The sequence below is a fragment of the Corylus avellana genome, chromosome 11, assembly GCF_965113065.1.
Source record: "Corylus avellana chromosome 11, dhCorAvel1.hap1.2, whole genome shotgun sequence".
NCBI classification, from domain to species: Eukaryota; Viridiplantae; Streptophyta; class Magnoliopsida; order Fagales; family Betulaceae; genus Corylus; species Corylus avellana.
In genome coordinates this window covers 18,444,943-18,459,907 of record NC_142500.1, presented here as the reverse complement: position 1 = coordinate 18,459,907, position 14,965 = coordinate 18,444,943, and the positions used below count along the sequence as shown (strand labels likewise).

Genomic DNA, 14,965 nt, shown 5'->3' with positions numbered 1-14,965 from the left:
ATGTTAAATTAAAAACGATGTGTTTTCGCATTAAAAATAATTTAAATTACGTAAATTGAGAATGATATATTCAAGATTATCGGCAATGATGAAATTATGCAACAATTTCAAAATATGAAGACTCGTGAATGACAATTGAATAAATGAATGCTATGCCTGAGCAAGAGTCCTAGCTAACTGGCTCTGTCACTCTACCCATCCACTGTTACAATTTATTAATGTATGGCAAACTCGAGGATGGAGAATGGCATGTCATGCTACAATTCTATAACAATTAACGTCTCCATTAAATTGTTTGTCTACATAAATGAATCCATTGTTTTGTGTTTATAAATATCACGTTTTCATTAACTTTGTTTTGAAATGGCAATTTTTGAAACCACTAAACTAATCGGATTGCTTGAGGGGAGTAAACTGAAAAATGAAATCCAATCCCACCAACCATAACTCAGTAAATCACTAAATTTTGTTCGTATAAATACCCTTATAAATGCAATTAATTAAAGTCCGATCCATCAGAGTAAAAACATATATATATACAATGACAACTTACATCGGCTTAATGGTTTTCTTACTTGTTTTGGCGTCAGCCATGAGCAACCCCTCTTCTGAGGATGTTGGTCGAGAAGACTTCAAAGATTATCTTACAGTGGAATGGCATGTGATTATTTTGAATGAGTTGAGCGGTGGAAATATGTTGTCCCTTCATTGCAAGTCCTAAGACGATGATTTGGGCAAGCACAATCTTCGGGTAATTAAGGGAGAAATTCTCTTGGGGTTTCAGACCAAACTTTTGGGGAACAACCCATTTCTAGTGCTACATGCACAAGGACAAGGCTCAAGCAACATTTGATGTGTTTCGGATGAGTCTTTGGATTGCTCAAAGATGTAATTAATTGCATTTGGTATGATGATTGCAATTGCATTTGGATTGCAAAAGACGATGGAATTTACTTGCAAAACATCCCAATAACCGTGATGAATTTATTCTCAATTGGGAAATTGAACAGTAAATGCTGAAAATTAATCATTATTTCTCGTGAAATATTATGATGCAATTTCGAACACAATTGAAACAATGAGTGCTCTTATTAGGAACCATGCAATTTTACTTGTCTTGGCATTGGCAATTTTACTTGAGATTATTTATTCGTCATACATTTGAACTGCAAAAGATTATGATGGAATATATGTAAGAGATATTAAAAAAAAAATGAGGATGAGTTTCGTTGAAATGGGAAGCTGGGGTGCGAGCCAACTAGTAACAAAACATATGAAAATGATAAATTAGCTATTTCGAGAGAGCCGTGATAATTTTCCTTTAAATAGAGAAGCAATAGACAACTATCAGTTTCGCCTCATTTGGAGCAAATTACTGGTATTGGAAACTCCTTTGGTTATTGTTAGGAGATTTCAATTCCATTGTTTATTCTATGGAGAAGAGTGGAGTTAGACCTTATGGCTCACAATCTCATCAGTTGTTTGAAATTTTGCTCACTCAAATTGGTTAATTGACTTGGGCTTCAGTGGTAAATTTGTTTCCTGGAGTAATCACCACCAAGAGAGAGAAAATAAGGGAGAAAGCTTTTTGATAGAGATTTCTCCCATCCTGCCCAACTTGTATGAAGTGCAAAATGGAAGCAATGGAGGAATTTTATGAAGCAGAAAAAAAAAAAAGATGAAAAATATTAGAGCTTAGCCTTAACACATTTGCACCAAAATGGATGGTTTCCCACATGTGGTGTGATTATAATCAATTGGGATGCTCGATTGATAAAATAAGAAAGAAGATGGGGAAGATGGGTGTGGACATAACTGTTAGCTAGAGATCACGAGGGGAAGGTAATGACAACATTAATGTGCTCGTCCAAACCATACATGACTCACCCTATTATCGTGGAGACTTTTGCAGCATGGAAGGCTGTGGAATTTGATAAAGATTTAAGAATACAAAATGTTATTTAGAAGGTGATGCTCTAGAAATTGTACACATGTTACCGGAGAAGGAACGACCTTAGAGTCAGTATGAGTTGAACAAGTAAGATGACAATTTCGAGTCTTTTAGTTCATCCCACCAAGAACACGTTTTTTTTTAAAGGAAATCTCATCAATCACACTAGCAAACCTTACTAACCTCCAAAATAAGAAAGGATTTTTCACCAACAAGAAGTAATTAAATCACTAAATTTTGTTCGTATAAATACCCTTATAAATGCAATTAATTAAAGTCCGATCCATCAGAGTAAAAACATATATATATACAATGAAAACTTACATCGGCTTAATGTTTTTTTTACTTGTTTTGGCATCAGCCATGATCAGCCCCTCTTCTCACGATGTTGGTCCACAAGACATTAAAGATTATTTTGCTGAAGTTATCTATATATGTGCATGTTTATAATAACTTGAGCAGCGGAAATACTTTGTTTCTTCATTGCAAGTCCAAAGACGATGATCTGGGCGGGCACGACCTTCGGGTCAGGGCTGAATTGTTATGGAAATTCCATCTAAACTTTGCGGCAACGACTCTATTTTGGTGCTACTTGCGCAAGGACAACGCTCATACATCATTCAAAGTGTATTGGAAGGATTATGAGTTCCTTGATCGTAGATGTGGCCGCGCTTATTCTTATACATGCAATTGCATTTGGAAGGCAAAAGATGACGGAATTTACTTGCAGAACATCCCAGGTAACAATGATGAAAGAATTGTCAATTGGGAACCAGAACTGTAATTCTGAAGAGTGAAGATCATTATTTCTTATGAAATATTATGATATGACCCTCATAATATCCTGCAATATTCCCATAATATTTTCCTATTATTCTCCCTTAATCATATATAATAAATTACATATTACTAATTGTTATTTCACAACTTAATGAGTACATTACTTTTTGTTTTTTAATATTTCTAAATGAAAAAAAAGTTAATTACTAAATATCCAAGTACGTACTAAAAGTGACTACACTGCCTTTAATTAAACCCTTACATCTGACTATTTAGGGTGGGGGTTTAATGGCCCAAGAGAATCTTCAAAGTGGTTAGGCACACATTAGAGCATGAGATCGAATCACGCAATGGGAATCTTCATGCTTGATTAGTGTAAACTATATTAGTTTCTATTAATGCTCTAGTGAAGCTGGGTCAAGCTATAGCTAAAGCCGGATTTGCATGAGCGCTTGTGGTTCCCATCGTTTAGGCTCCCTTATGTGCAGCTCCCAGCGGATAAATGCTACTATGTTCACGTTCAAGTATGATAGTCATAATTGCTTGAGGATGGAGACCAATTTGTTTCCATAATACCATTGCTTCGAAGAAATTTAATTTAACAACATTGATATTTTTAAACAATACCACAAAGACCAATATAGGTTTGGATCAACAACTGGACCAACAATAAACTAAATAATGGAACAATAAATCGCCAAAATAATATGGGCAACTTAGTCTTTTTTCTCTTTTTTTTTTTTTTTTTTTTAATAGAAAATCAAAACTTCTGCAATACTGCAACATCAAAACAGCTAACATCTTTTGCTATAAGACCACGATTTAATGCCATAATGCAGCGGACAATGGACAATTGGGGTCCATATGTATAAAAGATTAAAAGATTAAAAGATTTCTGCAGAAGATTAAAATCTGCAATGGCCATTGGAGAAAGAAAACAACGAAAATGGTAGATGTAAACAAGATCAAAATATAAATAAAATGGACACATAATTTTATGTGGTTCGGTCTATGACTTATGTACACAGAGTAATTCTAGGTGGCCTACTTGTATCATACTAAAAATGATGTGGCTATTAAAATTACCATTGGGCTTGCGATTGATCATTATTGAATTTTGATCAAATAGTGATTTTGATAGCCACATTATTCTTAGTAATACACAAGTAGGCCACCTAGAATTACTCATGTATGGATGATAAAGTTTGAAGGGCTACACTATTGCTCTTATTCACTTGATGAATTTACAATACAAATGCTTCCTATTTGTAAGGAGGTGTAGATAATACAAAATGATATGGAAGATCAAATCAAATCAGAATTGAATGTATATAATTTGGGATTATAATCAATGCTAATATATATATTCCCATAATATCAAATCTCACAATATATTATTATAACATCCACATCGGCATATGTTAATAGCGGTGGACGGATAACAGTTAGTTGTGGTTAAGTTACTGCCCGCCTGTTCAACCATAACTAGGTCTACCAACTACATGAACTCAAGGAACCTAAGGAGTTATGGTTTAACTTATTAGAGTTCATTTTCAAAAACAAGTATTAGCATAACTGTTACACTTGGTTTTTTTTTGACATGTCCGTACAAAAGGAGGAAGGAGGATTCGAACTAGTAACATTCGCTTCATGAGGCGTGGTCCCCAGTAAATTGAGCTACTCCTTGGGAACTATGTACACTTGGGTTTTTCATGTGTATGCAAATGTTATTCCCTACTTTTTTTAAAAAAATAATAATAAAATCATAACTTCATTAATAATCAAGAAGACTAAGTTTTCTTGGATGGTTAACAGAGTCGGCCTTGTTTGTTCGGGAATCTTCTTTTGGAAAATTCCAAATGTATTCAAGAACCACTTGCTTAACAGAGTTCCAAAAGGTTTTGTAGAAAAGGACAGTAAAGCCATTGGGACTGAGATTTCTTCTTCAAAGAGAATTGAGCAGCCGGAGACAGAGAATATTGTCTTCCTCGATCATTACGATTCCCATACATTCAAAAGTTGTTTGTTCAATCCCAATTGAAAGGTTCGAAGAATAAATTAAGTCTATTAAATTGATATTTGTTCTTAGAGCATATAGTTCGCACATGAAATTTTAATTGGATTAATAGAAATATCTAGGGGTGTACAATTATAATTGCCCCGCAACCTAACCGCGGTTTTAGGGGTAGGAAAAAGTTGTTAATAACCGCTAACTGCCTACCCTTATATATATAATAATAATAAAAATATATTTTTTTATATTTTATATTGAAAATATAATATTAAAACGACAATATTTTGGTGTTAAGCACAAAATCGTTGTCGTTTAAATATGAGTTAAAAAAAAAAAAAAAAAAAAGGGTTATAAAACCACCGATTATTGATTTGAATAACCGCTAACTGCCTAAGCGGAGCAGTTGCACCTTAGGCTGCAACCGCTTGTACACCCTTAGAAATATCCATCTTACATGGTGAGGTATTTTGATATGGGTCCTCATATAATCTGGATATATACTCCGGCTACGACTTTTGACAGGGAAGTGGCAACGATGGCACCTACGAAGTGATCATTTGGTTAAAAAAAATGCCGATAGAAGAATTTTGAAAAAATCTCTATAATTTCTGAGGTTAAAACCCATCCATATTATCTTGCTCCCTTATCACGTGTACTAATAATACCAAGTAAAATTTATGATCTACTTGACGTTTGTGTTAGCAAGTTGAAAATATTCCTATTATTCCAAAGAAAAGGTCACTATAATGGTTGGTGTGGATGGCATTCAAAGACAACATGAGCAAAATCCCATGCATATATGGTTACATATATAACATGAAGTAATTGCAAATGGCATGCTTGATAGAATAGACAGATCATATATATACATATATATGCACAATGGATGCTACAGATCAGTATTTATTGATAAGTTCTTATAGCTTTTTAACCAGCAACTTGACCTGGCCACTTGGCATTATCAAGCTAATGGGTATTTTCTTTGGATGAGTAATTTTTGAAGTGGTGACGACCTCTGCTTCATGAGCCGATTGAGTAACCCGACCCTTGGGGTCATCGAGTGGGCATGTTCAAGGAATCTAGCTATAATTGACATATGCAGCTAAGAGCCTTTAATTACAAGGAATAGAGTAGAGTGCAATTAATATCTCAAGTCCAACACAAGCATATATAGAAGAATCCAAACTTTATTAATAGAACCCAAAAGAAAGAAAGAAAGAAAGAAAATCTTTAACCCTTGGGATTCCATACTATACTAGTGTCCATGGGTGCATCATGCATGCATACTTTTTGTCTCTACAAAATTACACACATGTAGTGCAATATTATTTTGCTAGGAATTAAAGAAAATGCAAACAAACAGTACTAGTCTCCTATATTATTATTATTATGCTGAGATCGATTTTGAAGGGAACTAACTAAGAGACTTAATTTGTACTAGCTAATCAAGCAATATGGTTTATGAACTTCTGGAGGATAAAAGCGAGCTTAGAGTCATCCAAAGGCTTCTCTTGGAAGAGATCCAGGCCTGATTGCTTGAACTCTTCTTTGCCGCCCGCTGATGAGACTGCCGATAAACCAGCAATAAAACAACGAATTCCCATACTACGAAGCTCTTTAGTTGCCTATCATTAATTAAATATAAAAAGTAATTAATATAAGTAAGTAATTAAGCAAAATCATGATTGGCATATAATTTTGGATTAGTGAGCATGCATTGCACACACACATATATATATATACCTCAGTCCCATCCATGACAGGCATTTCCTTGTCCATCAAAATCAGGTCAAAGCGTTGTCCAGAACGGATGAAATCAACGGCATCTTTGCCGTTCTCCGCCAACTGAGATTTTATGCCATGACCGGCCAAGAGATTGCGGTGAATCAATCGAGTAAGCAGTGTATCATCGACAACAAGAGCGGTTAACTTCTTGGATGATGGCCCCGGCAGAGAAGTCCTCTCCATTGAAAGAAAAACAGAGTAATAGAAATATGAAAGAAAGAAAGAAAGAGAGAAGAAGAAATTAACAAGAGTGAGAATGAAGAATATGAAATCTTGTATTGCTTTGATAGTAATTACAGTGAGTGTATCTGTATTTATACAAACACAGAAATGAATGAATCAAATAGCAGCTAATGGATCGATCGAGAAATCAAACAGAATAACAGAACTATAACCGAATACATGCCACCTCATCTCACTCACAATTTAACGAACACATATATATAAGAAACTAGTTTTTATGTGTTATGGTGGTGATCCCATGCAAAATTAATGAACATGATCTAAATTTTAGTGCATGCAAATATAATATATATATATTATATATATTATATATAGTATGATATGATTGATAGCATTTCATAATTATAAAAAAGCATCGCCTAAAGGGGCAGAGGTACTGTTCTTTTATCTCATTATATATATATATATATATATATATATATATATATATATATATATATATATAAAATATGATCTTCAGAGACAAAGGTTGGTACCTTGAGAGATGCAAAGAGGAAGTAGAAGCAATTCTGCAAGATTGTCATGCAAGTGTTAATGGTGGGGAACATATCTATATTGGTGACATTCACATGTGTAACGTTTCTAGTGAGACAAGGAGAAAGTAGTGTCGATAGTGAGACATATATCAGTTGGATTGTGTTAAAATTCAGAAAATCTAGCAATGTTATTTTTTCCTTAAATGGGGGGATCTCTCTATTCATTAGAAAGTGACAACAAAATAATTTAGAGCATGGTTTATTTTGATCCCATAGTCATACTACTATATTTTGGTATGACAGGAAGGAATAGATAGAGAGTTCAGTGGATGTTAGAAGAGGGAAATGTAATTCAAAGAGTTAGGCGAGGTAATTTAATTACGAGGGGGCCAAATTTTTTTTTAAAAAAAAAACAGCTAAACGTAACCGCATAACGGTTAGTAATCCTAATAATCACTAACTACCTTTTTAAAAAAATTAAAAAAAAAAAAAAAAAAAAAACGAGGTCGTATTTATGGTAATATGATAAAATCATACTACATACAACATCATTTCTAGATTTTTAAATATATATATATAAATATAATATATATTATATAATATACATAAAGGCGATTAGCGGTTTTTTCAAAAGATAAAACCGCTAACCGAAACCGCCTAGGCGGTTAGCGGTTTTTCCTAACCGCCTTCAAAAGCGGTTAGTGAGGACAGTTGTTAATAACCGTCTTTTCACTCCTACACATATACGCACATCAAATCAGAAAAGAAAATAGGTATCCTCCCACTCTAATGCGAGAATCATAGGTATACATTTGGGATTTCTTCATTGTGTTGAGACTAATTTCTTGTTGAAGTCTTACTACTGTATAATATATATTACAAGAAATTTCACTTGAGAATTATTAAAGAGGTAAGAAACTAAGAATGTATATGTATGTAGTTATCTTTTTAAATATTTTTAATCAAGTTTTGTTCAACTTTATTTTTTAATCTTGTCTCTCGTGAACTAAAATACCAACTTAGCGAGCCAATGGTCTATACTCATCTAAAAAGAAGCAAGGCATGCAAGGACAAGAACACAGTTTTCAGGGACAAACATTTCTAGGTTTGCAAATTAATTTGCCACTAATACTACAATTGTACCTCAATTGTTCATGACAAATTACAACATAATTATTAGCTCAAAAGAGCAGCATAGGAAAACATTACAAGGAAATTAACTTAGAATGGTCCTCTAGAGTATAGTTTGGAAGGCTTGATATTGACGGATCTAGCTAGTTGTCCAGCTCCCTTAGCATGGGGACCAACCAATTGGGTGATAGTGGCTTTTCCTTGAAGTCGTCAACTCCAGCAGCAACAAATTCTTCTTCATCTCCTTCAAAATACAATGCAAAAAGACCTATAATCTTGCTTTCAACGCCCATCTCACGCATCTTCCTAGCAGTCTAACACATGACATAATAAGGAAGACCACATTAATTATCTTTTTTGGTTTAATATTCATGAAAGGCAAATGGGAAAGAAAAGTAATATAAATATATAAATATATACCTCAGGCCCAGTCATGGAAGGCAGAAACCTGTCAATGACAATGATATCAAAAGTTGCTCCAGAATCAATGAGCTCCATTGCAGCCTCCCCAGTCTCCACAGCTTGTGTTTCCACACCACACAAACCCATAATTCCCTTCTCCACAATTCGACACAATTCTTCATTATCCACCACAAGCCCTCTCAACTTCTTCTTCCAGCTCGGATACTGATATCCTTTGTTCATCTTGTTATTCCCCTCAGATGATTCAATTGCTGGTACCATTCCTTCAATTGCTGGTGCCATTCCTTCTTAAATTCCAATTAATAACCTCTGCACAAGAAGAAGGTGGCCATGAACAAATTAATTGATGAGCTAATTTAGACTTTAAGGGAAATCAAGCAGTAGCCTCTATATATAACCAAGTGATGTATATTATCCAGAAGACAAAAATTACAAATCTCTTGCACACCTTTTTTTTTTTTTCTTCCTGATCAACAAACTGAAGAGCTTCATTTTACATAAAAATACTTGGAAATACTTCACAAGCACATGCAATAATTAGCTATATATAAAACTTGTAGCTAATTAGTAAAAGATGGGCAAAAGCTCTTTTTGGGCTATTACTTATTTTGCTTTGTTATTTTGACTCAAGATTCCCTAAAATTCGTTATAGAGAGGATAGGTTTGAGACCCACCTCAGGGTTGCCTGAGGTTTGGGGCCCACTTGTCCTAGCCTCTTTGTCGAGTTGCTTGATTTGCGTATAATTCGAACAACAAATTTTAGAGATTCCAATCCTAATATTTTTGGATATATCAAGCTTGAAACCCACACCCTTCTATACAAGATTTCAAATTTAGGCTTAATCTTTCTATCCATAAGCCCTGTGTATCACCACCACCGAGGGCGGTGATCTAGTGGCACTTGGCATACTCTCAAGTGGTTTGGTAGGTGGTAGGTCTTGGGGTTGAATCAGATTATTTCCACGCCACTAGCTAGATGTCCATTAGTGCCTTCAAAAGGATGGGTTAGGTTATGGTTGAACCGATTTAAGGGAGCGCTTGTGGTCACTCTGTCTAGACCATTCATGTCATTAATTCACAATAAGTAAGTGCTACTATAATCATGGCTAAGTAAAAAAGCCACTATGGTTGCTTCCTCCTACCTTATTTGCTCAAAAAAGAAAAGAAAAAAGCAGCGTGCTGTGACTAGATATGCAAGAACTTTATGATATAAAAGTGTTGAAAACAACTGTCTACCTGCATTTCTATATATGTAGTGAGGAAACAACAGTATTAGAATTCAAATATAAGAAAGGAAAAATGAAGAAAAAAAAAAAAATTATAAGGCTTTAGAAGGACAGAGCTAAGTACTAAAGGGACTTAATTACCACCAAAGTCTTCAAAGCTTGATACTGATAGCAATGCAAGTGCCTGTAAATTAGCTTAATTATATATATATATATATATATATATATATATATATATATATGAAGCAGGGCTGGCATTTTTCTCCTTCTTCTCCTACAAAGAAAGTGCCAAAAACTCGAGATACGCGGCGAAGTAATTGTAGCATTTAAAACATGATTTAGGTAATCCAGTAGCCAGATTTCTTCTTTTTCAAAATAATATCTGAGATTTTCTGGCATCTGTGCCGTTTTTTTTTTTTTAATAAATAAGAATATGAATATTAATGACCGAGACATTACAAATATATTATATATGCTAATTTGTGATTTTACCAATTTTGTATGGTCTGCCTTGCACACTACCTAACTTGACCTATTTTAAATTACTATTTATCTCAAGAGTTTAAGCTAAAATAAAAAATAAAATAAAAAATGTTAATTCAATTATTTACTTAATATTCTAACACTACTCTTCACATATAAGCAATGACGGAATTGGGGGGTGGCCGGTGTAGGCCATAGCGTGTTGTGCAAATATCTATTTTGGCACTTAACACAGCCCCCAACATAAGAAAAAAAAAAAAAAATTATGTAAAAAAAAAATGGCCCCTACCCACTAAAATTTTTGGCCCTTGGCCCTTGCCCATATCAAACTCTGCCTCCATCCCTGCATATAAGCTAAAATTCTTCCTCAATAAGTAAAACCAAACCAATGTAATATTCAACTGAAATTGTTGGTGAACAATATTCAAGTTCAAAACCTTTGTTATGATACCATAAATTACTACTTATCTTAAAAGTTTAAGCTAGTAAAAAATAATATATTTAATTATTTAAATTAATATTTTAACATTCTCTCTAAAATATTTCAACCGATAAAGATTTAACAATATTCGCTCTCAACATATTGCTTAATTAGAAACCAATTACTATAATATTTGCACATATCATCCAAAGTAGCTAAGTAGGCATGTAACAATTAGATTAACCTCAATGGTTGTATCATATCTCTCATTTCATGAACCGAAACTAAGAGTGATATAGTGCATTACATGTCCCATACACATAGGCCAATGTAGATATAGTATGGCTCGTGTCATGTGTACGTGTTCTGTGCACAAAAGATATAAGTTGAAAATGTCTCATCAATAATTGCGGACACGTGGCACCTCTGCTTCTTTTTCACATGAGTTTGTAAGTTATCTAACATTTAATGGTATCGTAAAGCATGAGCTTGGTTTATTGCTTGAGGTAAAAAAAAAAATTAAAAAAATAAATAAATATAATAATAATAATAATCAGGTCAACGTTTTGTCCTGAACAGAGGATATTAACGGCTACTTTGCCATTCTCCGCCACCTGAGCTTGTATGCCTTGACCAGCCAAGAGTGTGTGGTGAAGCATTCAAGTAACACGTTCATCATCCATAGTAAGAGCGGTTACCGTCTTGGATGACGGCTCCGGCAGAGCAGTTTTCTCCATTAATGAAAGAAAAATAGAGTAACAGAAATATGAAAGAAATTAAGAAAGAAGGTATGGATGGAGAGAGTGATGATCAGTTGGATTGTGTTAAAATTCAGAAAATCTACCAAATGTGATTAATTTTTTGCTTAAATGGGGGCTATGCATGCAAAAGGGTGTGATTAGGGGGCATCTCTCTATTCATTAGAAAGTGACAACAAAAGTTACATCTTATATTTACAAAAAAAAAAAGAAAAAAAAGAAAAAGAAAAAGAAAAAAAAGTTAGATAGAATATTAATTATCCTAGATGACCCATAATTTCGTTTGTTTCCAATTTTATGATCCAAGTTAAGGACATTATTGTAGCTTTTTAAGTGATGATTTTGCACAAAATAAGTGCAATTATTTGCTCTCTAACTCCTCTCCCAACCCACCTTCGTGTGAAAAGGAAAAATACATGAAAATGTCTCATATTAGTTGTCTGATAGTCTACTTGATCATTAAAATCTTAGATGTGTCACGTTTCTAGTGAGACCAGGAGAAAGTAGTGTCGATAGTGCGTGAGACAAATATCACTTGGAATATTGTGTTAAAATTCAGAAAATCTAGCAATGTGATTTTTTCCTTAAATGGTGGTATCCATGCAAAAGAGTGTAATTAGGGCCTAGGGCCATCTCTCTATTCATTGGAAAGTGACAATAAAATAATTTAGAGCATGGTTTATTTTAATCCCATACAGTCATACTACTATATTTTGGTACGACAGGAAGGAAGAGATAGAGAGATCAGTGGATGTCAAAAGAGGAAAAAGCAATTTGATGAGTTAGGCAAGGTGATAAGGTCAAAATTTGAGGTAATTAATTTAATTAATTGAGGGCCAAAAAATATAAAAAGAAAGAACAAATATGATGGGTCCAAGCCTTGTAAATTAGTATGAAATGAGTCATTGAGGAAAAAGATGAAAAGTGCACATAGGGTGGATTGATTATTAAAAGTGACTACGTGATTCTTACATGTATTAATTCCATTAAAAATGTGTGTAAGAATCACATGCTCTAAGATCATATGTCAGTTTAGTAGACTGAATTTGAATAATTTTCTCTAATCCAATATAAAGGAAAACTTTGTTCCAAATAGATAGGAATGGTTTTAAGCAGTGACATAGGAAGGGGGTGGCCGGTATAGGCTATGGCCACCCCCCAACTTATAACGAAAAAAAAAAAAAAACTCTAAATGCTAGTTCTACCCTAGATAATATGTAACATTACTCATACATTATTATGCAATCAACACCACATATACGCAGATCAAATCAGAAAAGGAAATAGGTATCCTCCCACTTTGATGCGAGAATCATAGGTATACATTTGGGATTTCTTCGTTGTGTTGAGACTAATTTCTTTTTGAAGTCTTATGTACTAAAAGTTCATATTTTATCCTACTGTATGATATTTATATATATTACAAGAAATTTCACTTGGCAATTGTCAAAGAGGTAAGAAACTAAGAATGTATATATGTAGTTATCTTTTTTAATATTTTTAATCAAGTTTTGTTCAACTTTATTTTTTAATCTTGTCTCCCATGAACTAAAGTACCAACTTAGCGTGCCAATGATCTATACTCATCTAAAAGAACCAAGGCAAGGACAAGAACACATGAGTTTTCAGGGACAACCGGACAAACATCTCTACTACTCCTGTTGCCAATTAATTTGCCACTAATACTACAATTGTACCTCAATTGTGCTTGACATATTACAATATAATTATTAGCTCAAAAGAGCAGCATAGGAAAACATTACAAGGAAATTAACTTAGAATGGTCCTCTAGTTTGGAAGGCTTGATATTGATGGATCTAGTTGTCCAGCTCCCTTAGCATGGGGACCAACCAATTGGGTGATAGTGGCTTTTCCTTGAAGTCGTCAACTCCAGCAGCAACAAATTCTTCTTCATCTCCTTCAAAATACAATGCAAAAAGACCTATAATCTTGCTTTCAACGCCCATCTCACGCATCTTCCTAGCAGTCCAACACATGACATAATAAGGAAGACCACATTAATTTTCTTTTTTTGGTTTAATACTCATGAAAGGCAAATGAGAAAGAAAAGTAATATATATATATACGGTACCTCAGGCCCAGTCATTGAAGGCAGAAACCTGTCAATGACAATGATATCAAAAGTTGCTCCAGAAGCAATGAGCTCCACTGCAGCCTCCCCAGTCTTCACAGCTTGTGTTTCCACACCACACAAACCCATAATTCCCTTCTCCACCATTCTGCACAATTCTTCATTATCCACCACAAGCCCTGTCAACTTCTTCTTCCAGCTCGGATACTGATACCCTTTGCTCATCTTGTTATTCCCCTCAGATGATTCAATTCCCGGTGCCATTCCTTCTGAAAATATTGAAGCTAAAGGATATTTTGAAAACAGCAGTGTTAGATATGCATGAACTTTATGATATAAAGGTTTTGAAAACAACTGTCTATGTTGTGGGGAAACAATTCAAACATAAGAAAGGGAAAAATGAAAATAAAAAACTCAAGAACAACATGCTTTAGAAGAACAAAGCTAAGTACTAATTAAAGGGACTTAATTAATTACCGCCAAAGTCTTCAAAAGCTTGATGCTGATAACAATGCAAGTGACTGTAAATCAGTTTATATAGATGAAGCAGGCTAAGATTTTTCCACATCCGGTAGGCAAAAAATGTTCAGATACTGACAAGAAGAAAGTGGAGAAACCCGAGATACGCGGCAGAGTAACTGTAGCATAGGATATCATACGATCTAGGTAATCCAAAAACCAGATTTCTTCTTTTTAAAGGTAATAACTGAGATTTTCTGGCATCTATGCCTTCTTTATTAACCAAGAATATAAATACCAATGATATCAACATTATCAATATATATGTGCTAATTTGTGTTTTTACCATTTTTGTATAGTCTGCCTTGCTGGGTAAATGTAAAATAAATTCACGATAAATGCGCCATTTGCGAACACTCCCTGATTTTTTTTTAATAAAAAAAAAATAAAAAAAATAAAAAAATTATTTGACTACTAAGATTTTTTGAGAATTTCAAATATATGGGTCTTTCTATGTGTTTTCCGTCCAATAAATGATGCTCGTTAAGCCATGCAGCATTTTTTGCCACATCATATTCAAATGATAATAAATTATTTTATTAAAAATGAATACTAAAAACTTAAAATTTTAAAGAAACTAAAAAAAAAAAAATCTAAAAATAAAGGGAGAGGTGGCTCAACCACAAGAGTGTCACAACTGCTACTGCATCCCTAAAGCAGGAA

At 33.9% G+C, this 14,965-nt stretch overlaps 2 protein-coding genes and 1 pseudogene across 2 annotated transcripts; all 3 read right to left on the bottom strand.

The window, feature by feature from the left end:
- Positions 1 to 6,190: 6,190 nt before the first annotated feature.
- LOC132165827 (two-component response regulator 24 pseudogene) lies at positions 6,191 to 6,713 on the bottom strand (annotated as a pseudogene).
- Positions 6,714 to 8,523: 1,810 nt separating this feature from the next.
- Positions 8,524 to 10,224, bottom strand: LOC132166794 (two-component response regulator 24-like). The gene is made up of 3 exons (XM_059577680.2): positions 10,171 to 10,224; positions 8,801 to 9,112; positions 8,524 to 8,694 (listed from the first exon to the last, which is right to left on the bottom strand). Exons 2-3 carry the CDS (start codon positions 9,083 to 9,085, stop codon positions 8,524 to 8,526), a joined length of 456 nt encoding a protein of 151 aa, XP_059433663.2. The 5' UTR covers positions 9,086 to 9,112; positions 10,171 to 10,224.
- A 3,052-nt stretch (positions 10,225 to 13,276) lies between these two features.
- Positions 13,277 to 14,522, bottom strand: LOC132165318 (two-component response regulator 24-like). The gene is made up of 3 exons (XM_088511695.1): positions 14,261 to 14,522; positions 13,779 to 14,067; positions 13,277 to 13,671 (listed from the first exon to the last, which is right to left on the bottom strand). Exons 1-3 carry the CDS (start codon positions 14,349 to 14,351, stop codon positions 13,509 to 13,511), a joined length of 543 nt encoding a protein of 180 aa, XP_088367821.1. The 5' UTR covers positions 14,352 to 14,522; the 3' UTR covers positions 13,277 to 13,508.
- Between the last annotated feature and the right edge of the window lie 443 nt (positions 14,523 to 14,965).

Excerpts from the sequence above, each read along its gene's own strand:
- LOC132165318 (XM_088511695.1), bottom strand. The coding sequence starts at position 14,351 with ATGTGGAAAAATCTTAGCCTGCTTCATCTATATAAACTGATTTACAGT. Across the intron at positions 14,068-14,260 it reads AGCTTTTGAAGACTTTGGCG|CTTCAATATTTTCAGAAGGA; the intron begins GTAATTAATTAA and ends AATATCCTTTAG. Across the intron at positions 13,672-13,778 it reads ATGACTGGGCCTGAGGTACC|GAAGATGCGTGAGATGGGCG; the intron begins GTATATATATAT and ends TTGGACTGCTAG.
- LOC132166794 (XM_059577680.2), bottom strand. The coding sequence starts at position 9,085 with ATGGCACCAGCAATTGAAGGAATGGTACCAGCAATTGAATCATCTGAG. Across the intron at positions 8,695-8,800 it reads CTTCCATGACTGGGCCTGAG|ACTGCTAGGAAGATGCGTGA; the intron begins GTATATATTTAT and ends GTCATGTGTTAG.